We start from the raw sequence: 16047 nt of genomic DNA, 5'->3' as shown, positions 1-16047 counted from the left end.
ACTGGGTGCTTCACTATCCTTCTGTGATTCTGTGAGAGGAACCTCTCCTTTCTGGAGACAGCTTTCTAAATTGGGGATTGAGGAACACACTGAGGACCTGGCTGAGGGTTAGCAGCAGGAAACCAACCAGGTTCAACGGAAGACCTTGACAATATCCAGCCTTGGGCTGGCAAGACCAGGAACTGAATTGGATTCACAATTAAACACAGTGTCTACATGAGCAGGTCAGAGGTTAGGAATACTGCAGCAAGTAACTCATCACCTGACTCCCCAAAGCCTGTCCACCATCTACAAGGCACAAGTCAGGTGTGTGATGGAGTACTCCCCACTTGCCTGGATGGGGGCAGCTCCAACAACACTCAAGAAGCTCAACACCATCCAGGACAAAGCAGCCCAGCACCACATCCACAAACCTCCACTCCCTCCACCACCGACGCTCAGTAACAGCAGTGTGTACTATCTACAAGATGCACTGCAGAAATTCACCAAAGATCCTCAGACAGCACCTTCCAAACCCACAACCACTTCCATCCAGAAGGACAAGGGCAGCAGATATATGGGAACACCACCCCCTGCAAGTTTCCCTCCAAGCCACTCACCATCCTGACTTGGAAATATATCGCAGTTCCATTCCTTCACTGTCACTAGGTCAAAATTCTGGAATTTCCTCCCTCAGGGCATTGTGGGTCAAACCCAATGCAGGTGGACTGCAGAGGCTCAAGAAGGTAGCTCACCCCCACCTTCTCAAGGGGCAACTCGGGATGGGCAATAAATGCTGGGCCCAGCCAGTGACACCCACGTTATGTGAATGAATAAAAAAATCCCGAGTTGCATTCGGAACCAATCATGGCATCCCCTTGAGAGAAATGGCTGCCAAACTTCAAATGTATCAGGGCAGAGTTTGTAAATACAGGTGGCATAAGTAGAGAACTTCCTACCCCATGGTGGAGAGAAAGGATTGCAGATAATTTTATGACACTTAAGCCTGAACAAAATTATGATAAACTCAACAGAATGATGCTATAATGCGCTATTAGATTTCTTTTTGAATGATCGTCCTGTGATGTGTCCTGGAACATGTGTTCAACCATGCTGTTAAAGGTGGGGCTTTGCTGTACATGTGGAGGAAAGGCTGCTGGATTTCACGGTTCACGTACCTTCTCCCGTGGAATGAGCTCGAAGGCAGCCAGGAGTTCCCCTGCATTTCTGTTGCCTCTTCTCACTGGATACCACGCCAATCTTGGGGAGGGTTCAAGCCATGGTCTGCAGATACATCGCCCCATAAACTCATCAGCCCCCTAGGGGAGGGGGTAGGGGGAAGAGAGAGAGAGAGAGAGAGAGAGAGAGAGAGCGAAAGAGATAAGGGAAATAAACATCTTTGTCCACCTGCCCATTCTGTTCATCATTTCATTGCTGTACTCTTGGAATGTAGGAACAGGAGTAGGCCATTCAGCCTCTCATTCAATGCAATCCTGGCTATCTGTGGCCAATCTCCATGTACCCACCTTTAACCCACATCCCTTTGCTTAACAAAAAAATGATCAATCTCAGATTTAAAATTAACACCCGATCCAACATCCAAGGCCCTTTGTGGAAGAGAGTTCCAATCCCCTCCCCTACCTTGTGTGGAGAAGTGCTTTCTTACATCTCTCCTGAACGCTCTGGCCCTAATCCTCAGACTCTGCCCCCTCGTTCCAGAATCTCTGACCGATGGAAATAGTTTATCTTTAGCTACCCTGTCCTTTCCTATTGAGTTCTTTCGGACTTCAATTATATCACCCCTTTTCCTGCTAAATTCCAGAGAAAACAGGCCTGATTTGTATATAATCTCTCCTCATAACATAACCCCTAAAGTCCAAGCATCATTCTTGTAATTTCTTGTAAACCTACATTATATTCCCTCCAAGGCCAATCTACCCTTCCCAAGGTGTGGTGCCCAGAACTGCTCACAGTGCTCCAAGTGGTGGTGAACCAGTGTTTTATATAAATGCGGCATAACTTCACCATCCTTGCACTCCAGTCGTCCAGATATAAAAGCCAGCATTTTGAGATTATTTGTGACATTATAAAGAGCCAGGCACCTGAACCCCCAAATCTTGCTGGAGATCCACTGTATTTTTTTTTATATAGAATCCCTACACTGTGGAAACAGGCCCTTCAGCCCAACAAGCCCACACTGACCCTCTGAAAAGTAACCCACCCAGACCGATTCCCCTATGCTATATTTACCCCTAACTGATGCACCTAGCCTACACACCCATGAACACTATAGGCAATTTAGCATGGCAAAATTCACCTGCACATCTTTGGACTGTGGGAGGAAACCCACGCAGACACGGGGAGAATGTACAAACTCCATACACCCTAACTGATGCACCTAGCCTACACACCCATGAACACTATAGGCAATTTAGCATGGCCAATTCACCTGCACATCTTTGGACTGTGGGAGGAAACCCACGCAAGACACGGGGAGAATGTACAAACTCCATACAGTCAGTCTCCTGAGGCTGGAATCGAACCTGGGTCCCTGGTGCTGTGAGGTAGCAGCGCTAACCACTGAGCCACCGTGCTGCCCATATTTAGTTCATACCATCCAGAAAGAACCCTGATCTATCCTTTTCACCAGCTCCCGAAAGAGTTACCCAGCTGGTCCCACACTTCAGCCCTATTTCCGTAGTCCTCTAACTTCATCCCATTCTAATATATATCCAGTTAAAAATCACACAACACCAGGTTATAGTCCAACAGGTTTAATTGGAAGCACACCAGCTTTCGGAGCGACGCCTGGACAATCACCTGATGAAGGAGCGACGCTCCGAAAGCTGGTGCTTCCAATTAAACCTGTTGGACTATAACCTGGTGTTGTGTGATTTTTAACTTTGTACACCCCAGTCCAACACCGGCATCTCCGAATCATGACTAATATGTATCCAGCTTTCTTTTGAACCCTCTGATGGAATCTGCCTCCCCTACTCTCCCAGGCAGCGCATTCCAAATCCCAACAACTCCCTGAGTGATGAAGTTTCTCCTCATCTCACTCCTAGCTCGCTTGCAGACAGTCTTGAAACTGTGAGCCCTAGTTACTGACTTACCAACTATGGAAACAGAATATCTTTCTTTAGCCTGTCAAAATTGTTCATAATTGTGACCGCCTCAATAAAGTCACCTCTGAATTTTCGCTGATCCAAGGAGAATATGCACAGTCTCTCTAATATTCCCTTGTTTCTAAAATTCCTTAGTCCTGGTTCTAATCCCCATTTTAATAAACCCTCCTGTCCTGTGGCATCACATCAACTGTTTTCTGAAAGTCCAAATGTACAACAACCACAGCACCGCTCTCAGCCTGTGTCACCGCGTCCTTGACAAAGCCATGTTGGCTGTCTAGTGCTGGTTTTTCTCTCGCTGTATCCAGTATTATGGCCTCCTTCCATCAGTTTTCCCATGATTGATGTCAAGGTCTGTACTTTCCTAGGTTACCATTTGTCCCTTTCTTAAACAACAGTGCTACATTCCCATATCCCCCAGTCCCCCAGGACTAATCCTGCGTTCAGAGAGGCCTGGAAAATCTCTGTCAACAATTCTGCAATTTACTCCCTTACTCAGTGATCTGAATGCATCCCATCTGGGCCTGGCGACTTCTCTACCTGGAGTACTGCCAGCCTTGTTAGCACCTCTTCTTTATCCCTCACTGTACTGCTCAGTTACTCAACACCCACATTTTCAACTGGGCCATTGTCACCACCTTGAATATTACTCCATGAAGCAAACTGTCTGTTCATGAACTCATTATTTTGATGATTGCCCGTTATTGTGCAAGAGGTTTAAGGATAACAGGTACATGGAAAAGGACTGTGGACAAGTTCCCCTCCAAGTCACTCACCATCCTGACTTGAAAATATATCACCGTTCCTTCACTGTCACTGGGTCAAGATCCTGGAATTCCCTCCCTCAGGGCATTGTGGGTCAACCCACAGCACATGGACTGCAGCGGTTCAAGAAGGCAGCTCAACCCCACCTTCTCAAGGGGCAACTAGGGACATGCTGGCCCATTTGGTACTGACGCATTTCCGTGGAACCCTGAAGAGTTCTCCCGCTGTGATCTAACTGTGGCTCGATACCAGGGTGAAGGAAGATGGTAAACGCACTTTTCCACTGATGCATTCCCCTAATTCCACTGTCAGCCTCTGGATGGGCAAACGGGAAATTCCTCTCGGAGCAAGGAAGCAATCTATTACTTCACTGTTGACACACACACTGTGCTCCCACCCGGTTTGAAGCTGTCTTGGTGCCTGGTTGTAACCTGTGTTTCACCGACACTGTGGTGCCGTCAGACGGGAACACTGAGACCGTGGCCAACCGTCACTTAGTAAACACTCTGTGGCGGGGAATTTGGAAAATGTAGAAAAATAACATGGAGATCTTTGCTTCAAGAAATGGTTACACATTGCTGCCAATTCCCCGAAATATTTAAAAAATACAAAGGTTGAGATTCCAGAACGTACGTTCACTGGCGAAGATACTTCTAAAATATTTATAACAGCTGATCCAATGCTGTTAGGATGGGAATTCCAACAGTCTGATCCAGAAACAGTGAAGGAATGGATGATATGACTTTATAATAGGAAAGGTTTAGAGGGATATGGGCCTAATGCAAGCAAGTGGAAGGATTTAGTTTGGAAAACTTGGTCAGTGTGGTTGAGTTGGACTGAAGGGTCTGTTTCGGTGCTGTATTATTCTATGATTATGACTCCATGATATATTTCCAAGTCAAGGTGGTGAGAGGCTCGGAGTGGAACTTGCAGGGGGTGGTGCTCCCATGTATCAGCTGCCCTTGTCCTTCTGGATGGAAGTGGTCGTGGGTTTGGAAGGTGCTGTCTGCGGATCTTTAGTGAATTCCTGCAGCGCATCTTGTAGATAGTCCACACTGCTGTTACTGAGCGTCGGTGGTGGAGGGAGGGGATGCTTGTAGATGTGGTGCCAATCAAGTGGACTGCTTTGTCCTGGATGGTGTTGATCTTCTTGAGTGAATACCACAGTGCCAGCACCTCTGGGGAGACAGTACATGACCAGGGATGGTAATAGTGGCATGGGTCATTGTCAGGTGTAGTTCTATGATTCTGACTATGTCAGGCTGTTCCTTGACTATCTGAGAGACAGCTCTCCCAATCTTGACACAAATCTCTTAACCATGTATTTTGGCCATTTCAGAGGGGAGCTGGGGCTCAACCACAATGGGGAGGTGATGGCCTAGTGGCATTATCGCTGGGCTATTACTGCAGCAACCCAGGCAATGTTCTGGGGATATGGGTTCAAATCCTGCTACGGCAGCTGGTGAAATGTGAGTTTGATTAAAATCTGGGGTTTGAAAATCTAACGATGACCGATTGTCAGGAAAATCCTTTCTGGTTCGCTGAAGTCCTTTATACCATCCATACCTGGTCTGGCCTACATTTGACTCCAGGCCCACAGCCAATGTGGGTGACTCTTAAATGCCCCCTGGCAATGGGAAATAAATACAGCAATGCCCTGATCGCATGAATAAATTAAAATTGCTGCGGGTCAGTAGTCACAGGCCAGACCAGGGAAAGGTGGCAGATTACTTACCCCAAAAGGATGTTACTCAACCAGATGGGCTTTTCCAACGATCAGTCATGATTAGATAGTCACCTTTAAACAAACGCAACATTGAATTCTGTTCTGAAGAAGGGTCACTGGACTCCCAAACTTTCACTGTGTTTCTCTCTGCACAGATGCTGCCAATTATTTTTTCTCTGTCTGTGTTTCAGATTTCCAGCATCTATCGTTTTACTTCAGCGTCAGAAATTGTGGAGTTTCATTTCCAGTGCACTCAGCCCGTGAGGCGTCACAGGTTTCAGGGATAAGGAGCTTTGTTTGTGAAGCCAGGTTGGAGAGGTTGGAAGTGTTTTCATTGAACAGGATAAAGTGAGGGGGAGATTTGATTTGATTTGATTTGAAAGACTTTTTCAAGATCACGAGGGGCCTAGACAGAGGACCTGTGTAAGAAGCTCTTCTCCTGTCCTGGTGAAACAATCTAAAGGGGCTGAATGGCCTTCCCTATGGCTACGTAACAGGCCAAATGAACTCTGCAATTTTCTGTGTGATACAAGCGATATAAATAATACTGATCACCAGGCTTACATAGGTGTCGTGGTCATACAACTCAACCACAATGTTAGGAGGGTTATTGGTGGTGATGCTGGAATCGCTGAAAATCTCCACTTCATGGAAGATGAGCGTCTGGTCCCAGGTGGGGTTCAAGGTGCCTTTCATTGTCACAGTCGCTTGGCTTTGGTGCAGGAATGAGACAATGGCGTATGGGTCTGTAACGAGAAGATAAAGAGCCAAGTGAGTTTACACATGGAACCCTTAACCCAAACAGCCAGAGTTGGTTTTCTTTAATTCATGCCTGGGAAATAGGCGTCGCTGGCTAGTCCAACGTTATTGCCCGTCCCTAGTTGCCCCTTGAGAAGGTGGGGGTGAGCTGCCTTCTTGAACTGCTGTAGTCCATTGGGTGTGGGTTGACCCACAACGCCGTTAGGGAGAGAATTCCAGGATTCTGACCCAGCAATAGCGAAGGAACGGCAAAATATTTCCAAGTGAGTGGCTTAGAGGGGAACTTGCAGGTGGTGGTGTTCCCAAGTAGCTACTGCCCTTGTCCTTCTAGATGGAAGTAGATAATGGGTTTAGAACATAGAACATAGGCCATTACAGCGCAATACAGGCCTTGATATTGCGCTGAGCTGTGGAACCAATCTGAAGCCCATCTAACCTACACGATTCCATTTTCATCCATATGCATATTCAATGACTATTTAAATGCCCTTAAAGTTGGTGAGTCTACTATTGGTGCAGGCAGGCCATTCCACCCTCTCACTACTCTCTGTATAATGAAACTACCCCTGATATCTGTCCTATATCTATCACCTCTCAATTTACAGCTGGGTCCTCTTGTGCAAGCCATCACCATTCAAGGAAAAAGGCTCTCACTGTCCACCCTATCTAACCCTATGATTACCTTATATGTCTCAATTAAATCACATCTTAATGTTTTTCTCTCTAATGAAAACAGCCTCAAGTCCCCAGCCTTTTCTCGTAAGACCTTCCCTCCATACCAGGCAACATCTTAGTAAATCTCCTCTGCACCCTTTCCAAAGCTTCCACATCCTTCTCATAATGCAGTGACCAGAACTGTACACAATTCTCCAAGTGCAGACCCACCAGAGTTATGTACAGCTGCGGCATGACTTCATGATTCCGAAACTCAATCCCTCTACCAGTAAAAGCTGACACACTGTATGCCTTCTTAACAACCCTGTCAACCTGGGTGGCAACTTTCAAGGATCTATGTACATGGGCACAGAGATCTCTCTGCTCAAAAGAGAAAATGCTGGAAAGTCTCAGCAAGTCTGGCAGCATCTGTAAGGAGAGAAAAGAGCTGACGTTTCTAGTCTAACTGACCCTTTGTCAAAGCTAGGGTTTGACAAAGGGTCAATTAGACTCGAAATGTCAGCTCTTTTCTCTCCTTACAGATGCTGCCAGACCTGCTGAGATTTTCCAACATTTTCTCTTTTGGTTTCAGATTCCAGCATCCACAGTAATTCGCTTTGATCTCTCTGCTCATCTACACTACCAAGAATCTTCACATTATCCCAGTACTCTTTATTCCTGTTACTCCTTCCAAAGTGAATCACCTCACACTTTTCCACATTAAACTCCATTTACCACCTCTCAGTCCAGCTCTGCAGCTTATCTATGTCCCTCTGTGACCTTCAACATCCTTTGGCATTATCCATAACTCCACTGACCTTACTGTAATTTGCAAATTTACTAACCAATCCTTTTACACCCTCATGCAGGCCATTTATAAAAATGACAAACAGCAGTGGGCCCCAAATAAATCCATGTGGCATCCCACTAGTAACTGAACTCCAGGATGAATATTTCCCATCAACCACTACCCTCTGCTTCTTTCAGCTAGCCGATTTCTGATCTAAACCACTAAATACCATGCAATCCGATGTCTCCATATTTTCTACAATAGCCTACCATGGGGAACCTCATCAAACATCTTGCTAAAATCCATATACGCTGCATCAACCGCTTTACCCTCATCCACCTGTTTGGTCGCCTTCTCAAAGAACTCAATAAGGTTTCTGAGGCACAACCTACCCTTCACAAAACCTTGTTGACTATCCCTAATCAACTTATTTCTTTCTAGATAATTATAAACCCTATCTCTTATAACCCTTTCCAATACTTTACCTGAACTCCAGGATGAATATTTCCCATCAACCACTACCCTCTGCTTCTTTCAGCTAGCCGATTTCTGATCTAAACCACTAAATACCATGCAATCCGATGTCTCCATATTTTCTACAATAGCCTACCATGGGGAACCTCATCAAACATCTTACTAAAATCCATATACGCCGCATCAACCGCTTTACCCTCATCCACCTGTTTGGTCGCCTTCTCAAAGAACTCAATAAGGTTTGTGAGGCACAACCTTGATTAGGGATAGTCAAAACCTTGTTGACTATCCCTAATCAACTATTCCTTTCTAGATAATTATAAACCCTATCTCTTATAACCCTTTCCAATACTTTACCCACAACCAAAGTAGGGCTCACTGGTCTACAATTTCCAGGGTTGTCTCTACTCCCCTTTAGATTAAATCTCCTACAGTGTGGAAACAGGCCCTTCGGCCCAACCAGTCCACACCGACCCTCCGAAGAGTAACCCACCTAGACCCATTTCCCTCTGACTAATGCATCTCACACTATGGACAATTTAGCATGGCCAATTCACCCTAACCTGCACATCTTTGTGACCGTGGGAGCAAACTCACGCAGACTCGGGGAGAATGTGCAAACTCCACACAGACAGTCGCCTGGGGCTGGAATCGAACCTGAGACCCTGGTGCTGTGAGGCAGCAGAGCCATCATGCCACCCCCTTCTTGAATAAGGGGACAACATTTGCTATCCTCCAGTTGTCTGGCACTACTCCTGCAGACAATGATGACATAAAGACCAAAGGAAAAGGCTCTTCAATCTCCTCCCCAGCTTCTCAGAGAATCCTCAGATAAATCCCATCTGGCCCAGGGGACTTATCTACTTTTACACTTTCAGAATTGCTAACACCTCCTTTTATTATTACAATAATAAATTAATAAGGTGTGGTACAAATAGTTCAGACACAAGATAAGATCACATGGGATTTGGGTAATTTATTAGCTTGGACAGAGAATAAGACCATAAGAACTGAAGAAGGCCATTCGGCCTCTCAAGCTTGCTTGGCCACTCTGTAGGGCCATGGCTGATCCAATATTGCTCACACCCATTTTCCTGTCCTTTCCCTCCAACCCTTGATTCCCCAACTGATCGAGAATCTCTCTCAGCCTTAAACATACACGAGGACTCTGCTCCCACAGCTCTCTCTGTGGCAAGTAGTTCCAAAGACTCACAACCCTCTGAGTGAAGAAATTTCTCCTCATCGCTATCTTAAATTGGTACCCCTTTATCCTGAGACTGTCCCCCCTGGTCCTAGACTGTTCCATGTGGGGAAACATTCTCTCAGCATTGACCCTTCAGAGTCCGATATGTTTCAATGCGATCATCTCTCATTCCTCCAAACTCCAGTGAATAGAATCCCAACCTGTTTAATCTTTGGTCTTAATACAGTCTCTCCATACCAGGGATAATCCTAATGAACCTTCTCTGAACTGTATCCAATGAAATATCATTTCCTTAAATAAGGGAACCAACACTGCTCACAGTACTGCAGATGCAGTCTCACCAGCACGTTATACAGTTAGAGTAAGACTTCTGTGCTGTTCTCCTCCAACCATCTTGAAATCAGGGTGAAGATTTCCGTTAATCTTCCTGATTCCCTGCTGGCCCTCTGTGTTAACTTTCATTGATTCATGCACAATTCCCATCCTCATTGTGTTGCAACTCTCTGCAGTTTCTCTCCATTTAAATAATATTCTACTCTTTTGTTCTCTCTTCAATGCCAATATACTACCTTCAAAACCATGGGCTCTTATAGATTAACCTTTTGTGAGGTAGCTTGTCGAACAGCTTCTGGAAGCCTAAATACAACACATCGACTGGCTCCCCTCTATCCACTGCGGTCGGGACTTCCTCGAAAACCACCTGCAAATTACTCACATGATCTCCCTTTCATTAGGCCAAGCTGACTCTGCTTGATTAGATTATAATTTTCCAAATGTTCTGGGGTTAATTCCTCAATAATTGTTTCCAATACTTTACTGACAATAGATGCTCGGCTGATCAGCCTCCAGTTACCTGCTTTTTGCCTCCCTCTCGTTGTGAATATTAGTATTACATTAGCAGTTTCCTATCCTCTGTTACTTCTCCAGAATCCAACCATTATTAGAAAATTATAACTGATGCATCCACTATCTCAGTAGCTCCCTATTTCGGATCCTCAGGTGCAAGCCATCAGGGCCAGGGGATTCGTTTGTCTATTGATGGTGATGGAACTTAATTCCTCCTCCATACTGTTTAATATTAATGGAATGCTGAAACTATCTTCCACCGTAAAAACTGATGGAAATTATTTGCTTAATTCCTCTGCCATTTCAAGCATGCAGGTACAGCAGGTAGTGAAGAAAGCTAATAGCATGCTGACCATCATAACAAAAGGAATTGAGTATAGGAGCAAAGAGGTCCTTCTGCAGCTGTACAGGGCCCTGGTGAGACCTCACCTGGAATATTGTACGCAGTTTTGGTCTCCAAATTTGAGGAAAGACATTCTGGCTACTGAGGGAGTGCAGCGTAGGTTCACTAGGTCAATTTCCGGAATGGCGGGACTATCTTATGCTGAAAGACTGGAACGACTGGGCTTGTATACCCTTGAGTTTAGAAGGCTGAGAGGGGATCTGATTGAGACGTATAAGATTATTAAAGGATTGGACACTCTGGAGGCAGGAAACATTGTTTCCGCTGATGGGTGAGTCCCGAACCAGAGGACACAGTTTAAAAATAAGGGGTAGGCCACTTAGAAGAGAGTTGAGGAGAAACTTCTTCACCCAGAGAGTGGTGAATGTATGGAATGCTCTGCCCCAGAAGGCTGTGGAGGCCAAGTCTCTGGATACTTTCAAGAAAGAGTTGGATAGGGCTCTTAAGGATAGTGGGATCAAGGGTTTTGGGGATAAGGCAGGAACAGGATACTGATTGAGGATGATCAGCCATGATCATAATGAATGGTGGTGCTGGCTCGAAAGGCAGAATGGCCTACTCCTGCACCTATTGTCTATTGTCTATTTTCTTGTTCCCCAAAAACTGTCTCCCCAGATTTATTTTCCAAATGGCCCACGTCCATTTTGACCTCTCCCTTCCTTTATATGTAGTAAAAGAGGCTCTTACTGTCAGTTTTTATATTGCTCTTGTAGTTCGTTTTTTCTCTCTTTATTATCTCTATTGTCTTCCTTTGCTGGATTCTGAATTTATCCCAGTCTTTGGGGCTATCACTGGTTTCGGTCCCCTTATCTTGGGGCGGCACGATGGCTCAGTGGTTAGCACTGCTGCCTCACAAAACCACAGTCCCAGGTTCAATTCCACCCTCGGGTGACTGTGGGTGTGGAGTTTGCACATTCTCCCCGTGTCTGCGTGGGTTTCCTCCGGGTGCTCCGGTTTCCTCCCACAGTCCAAAGATGTGCAGGTGTATTGGCCATGGTAAGTTGCCCGTAGTGTTAGGTGCATTAGTCAGAGGGAAATGGGTCTGGGTGTGTTCCTCTTCAGAGGGTTGTTGGACTGAAGGGTCTGTTTCCACACTGTAGGGAATTGAATCTATCTGCTTTATCTTTCAACTTAATCTAACTTCCTGGGTTAGTCGTAGTTGGTTTATCTCTATTGTCAAGGAAGAAATAGCAAGGTATCTCGATAAAAATTGCCCTGACACAGCATGGGTTCATTAAAGGGACAGGTCATGCTTCACTAATCTCTTGGAATTCTATGAAGACATGACAAGCAAGGTGGACAACGGGGACCCAGTAGATGTGGAGTATCTAGATTTCCAAAAGGCATTTGACAAGCTGCCGCATAAAAGGCTGCCACATAAGATAAAGATCCAAGGTGCTGTGGGTAATAAATTAGCATGGATAGAGGATTCTGGATTAGTGATGCTGGAAGAGCACAGCAGTTCAGGCAGCATCCGAGGACAGGCAAAATCCGAGGACAGGCAAAATCGACGTTTCGGGCAAAAGTCCTTCAAGAGGATTGGTTAATCAATAGGAAGCAAAGACTGGGGATAAATGAGTGCTGTTCTGGTTGGCAATCAGTAACTAGTGGTGTGCCTCAGGGATCGGTGTTGGGACCGCAATTATTGACAACTGACGTAGATGATTTGGAGTTGGGGACCATGTGTAGTGTGTTGAAGTTTGCAGATGGCACTAAGATGAGTGGCAGAGGACTGTGAAACTTTGCAGAGGAACATAAATAGTTTAAGTGAGTGGGCAAAGGTCTGGCAGGTGGACTACAATGTAAATAAGTGTGAAGTCATCTATTCCGGTGGAATAACAGCAAAAAGGATTATTTTTTGAATGCGAAAAAGTTGCAGCATGCTGCTGTGCAGAGGGAGTTGGGTGTCCTTGTATTGCCCATAGTGTTAGGTGCATTAGTCAGAGGGAAATGGGTCTGGGTGTGTTACTCTTCAGAGGGTTGTTGCACTGAAGGGTCTGTTTCCACACTGTAGGGAATTGAATCTATCTGCTTTATCTTTCAACTTAATCTAACTTCCTGGGTTAGTCGTAGTTGGTTTATCTCTATTGTCAAGGAAGAAATGCAAGGTATCTCAATAAAAATTGCCCTGACACAGCATGGGTTCATTAAAGGGACAGGTCATGCTTCACTAATCTTTTGGAATTCTATGAAGACATGACAAGCAAGGTGGACAACGGGGACCCAGTAAATGTGGAGTATCTAGATTTCCAAAAGGCATTTGACAAGCTGCCGCATAAAAGGCTGCCACATAAGATAAAGATGCAAGGTGCTATGGGTAATTAGCATGGATAGAGTATTCTGGATTAGTGGTGCTGGAAGAGCACAGCAGTTCAGGCAGCATCCGAGGTCAGGCAAAATCCGAGGACAGGCAAAATTGACGTTTCGGGCAAAAGCCCTTCAAGAGGATTGGTTAATCAATAGGAAGCAAAGACTGGGGATAAATGAGTGCTGTTCTGGTTGGCAATCAGTAACTAGTGGTGTGCCTCAGGGATCGGTGTTGGGACCGCAATTATTGACAACTGACGTAGATGATTTGGAGTTGGGGACCATGTGTAGTGTGTTGAAGTTTGCAGATGGCACTAAGATGAGTGGCAGAGGACTGTGAAACTTTGCAGAGGAACATAAATAGTTTAAGTGAGTGGGCAAAGGTCTGGCAGGTGGACTACAATGTAAATAAGTGTGAAGTCATCTATTCCGGTGGAATAACAGCAAAAAGGATTATTTTTTGAATGCGAAAAAGTTGCAGCATGCTGCTGTGCAGAGGGAGTTGGGTGTCCTTGTGCATGAACCCCTGAAGGTTGGTCTGCAGGTGCAGCAGGTGATTAAGGAGGCAAATGGAATTTTGTCCTTCATTGTTAAAAAGATTGAGCTTAAAAACAGGGAGGTTATGCTGCAGCTATGTAAGGTACTGGTGAGGCCACACCTGGAGTACTCTGTGCAGTTTTGGCCTCCTTACTTGAGAAAGGATGTACTGGCACTAGAGGGGGTGCAGAGGAGGTTCACGAGGTTGATTCCGGAGTTGAGGGGGTTGGCTTATGAGGAGAGACTGAGTAGACTGGGATTATATTCATTGGAATTCAGAAGAATGAGGGGGGATCTTTTGGAAATATACACAATAATGAAAGGTATAGACTGATATAAGTAGGGAGGATGTTTCCAATGGTGGGTGAAACTAGGACAAGAGGGCATAGCCTCAAAATTAGGGGGAGCAGATTTCGGACTGAATTGGGAAAGAACATCTTCACCCAGAGGGTTGTGAATCCATGGAATTCCCTGGCCCATATCCCTCCAGACCTTTCCTATTCACGTACCTATCAGTATCTTTTAAACTTTGTAACTATACTTACATCCACCATTCCCTTCATTCCACACACGAACCAATCTCTGTGTAAAAAGGTTGCCCTCATGTCTTTTTTAAATCTCTCTCCTCTCACCTTAAAAATATGCCCCCTCATCTTGAAATTGCCCATCCTACCATTCAGAGCTGAAAATGTGTTGCTGGAAAAGCGCAGCAGATCAGGCAGCATCCAAGGAGCAGGAGAATCGACATTTTGGGCATGAGCCCTTCTTCAGGAATGAGGTGGTCTGAAGAAGGGCTCCTCATTCGTGAAGAAGGGCTCATGCCCGAAACGTCGATTCTCATGCTCCTTGGATGCTGCCTGACCTGCTGCGCTTTTCCAGCAACACATTTTTCAGCTCTGATCTCCAGCATCTGCAGTCCTCACTTTCTCCTAGAAGATTTTAACCCATTGCGAATCCTCTTACAAGGATGCCTTCCTTGAAGAAGTTCTCTTCCTCCCTCTACAAGGATCTCAGTGAGTCCCTCTCTCACTGCACCCCCCAGGTCATCTCCTCTGCCCAGAAGCTCTTCAGCCACGTTCTCAAACAGACTTGCAACCACAGCCACATCTCCTTCCTCAGCACCTGCCTACGGAACCAACTGACCCTGCACGGACTCCGGACTACGTTCAGACCAACAAAATTTGTACCCAACCAGGACAACCAGTACCTACAACAAATCCGAAGCCTCCAGCAGCAGACCTCCCTCCGGATTCTCCGCTCCACGCTTGGCCTCCTCATTCCTGAAGAAGGGCTCATGCCCGAAACGTTGATTCTCCTGCTCCTTGGATGCTGCCTGACCTGCTGCGCTTTTCCAGCAACACATTTTCAGCTCTGATCTCCAGCATCTGCAGTCCTCACTTTCATCCTACCAGTCACCCTATGTACGCCCCTCATGATTGTATGAGCCTCCAATACAGTCATCTCTCAACCTCCTACGCTCCAGTGAAAAAGCCTTCTCTGAGATGTGGTGACCCTCAGGTAAAATTCACCATCTGTCGTCTCTGTCTCTGATGAGAGAGGGCAGCCCCTTGATTCTCTGGGACCTCAGCAATTTTCCTTGGGCCAGCAACAGGTGTGAAGGGCCCAAAGGCCTCATGCTCCACTATAAGATTCCCAGCCGCGGGGTGATAGGGTCAGGAGGGCCATGAGAAAGTATGAAAGGAAAGGCAGGACAGAAGTTGACAAACCAAAGGAGAATGGCTTTTTTAATGAGGAAAGTGTGCCAGCTCCTGCCCGAAACATCGATTCTCCTGCTCCTTGGATGCTGCCTGACCTGCTGCGCTTTTCCAGCAACACATTTTCAAACCGGAGGAGAAACAAGGTGAGCTGGAGACAGAAGGTGTTAAAACCTCCCCCCTGTGAGAAAGTCATTGACTGTTTCTTTTCATTTCAAAGTTAGGAACCATCAGTGGAAACAAAAACCCTTTTTTTTCCTGAGGTCATTAGGTTGCTGCTGCAAGAATTTCCAATGGTCCCCAGTTGGGCTACTTTTCACAATAAACAAGAATAAATATATCTATATATAAGAACTCTCGCTGGCAACGGCTTCGGAAAGGATCTTGAATGTTACAGCTCGTACAGCGAGCTCTCAATCACTGTCACTCTCTAGAAACCACCAGGAAGAAAAGAGACCTGTTTAAAAATGGGCATTCTTTCCACAGCCTGCACAGCCTGACCTTTATAACCGACATCACAGCACGTCCACAACTGGGATTTTCCAGTTCTAAATTGGATCCCCGTCTTCCTTCCCCCCACAATCTACCCCCACCCGCCCCCACCACTACTTCCCCACTGACTTTCGTTTTTGTAACTTTTCCCAGTGCAGCTGTTCATTTCTACATTGGCCTTGTTTTGGTGCTCAGGTCCTCTCTGTCTCTGCACTCCTGTACTTCTGTATGTATGTATACATGTGGACCACACACACACACACACACA

At 45.8% G+C, this 16047-nt stretch overlaps 1 protein-coding gene across 1 annotated transcript in view; it reads right to left on the bottom strand.

Annotated features, from left to right (window-relative positions):
* Positions 1 to 16047, bottom strand: part of LOC122554658 (dysferlin-like) — a 283205-nt gene that overhangs the window by 77024 nt on the left and 190134 nt on the right. Inside the window, exons 16-17 of the mRNA XM_043700348.1 lie at positions 6163 to 6344; positions 1158 to 1298 (exon numbers count right to left, since the gene is read on the bottom strand). Of these exons, the coding sequence (XP_043556283.1) occupies positions 1158 to 1298; positions 6163 to 6344 (323 nt within the window). The remainder of the gene's footprint in view (positions 1 to 1157; positions 1299 to 6162; positions 6345 to 16047) is intronic.

The sequence above is a fragment of the Chiloscyllium plagiosum genome, chromosome 1 (assembly GCF_004010195.1).
Source record: "Chiloscyllium plagiosum isolate BGI_BamShark_2017 chromosome 1, ASM401019v2, whole genome shotgun sequence".
Taxonomy (NCBI): domain Eukaryota; kingdom Metazoa; phylum Chordata; class Chondrichthyes; order Orectolobiformes; family Hemiscylliidae; genus Chiloscyllium; species Chiloscyllium plagiosum.
This window is presented reverse-complemented; position numbering and strand designations above follow the sequence as displayed.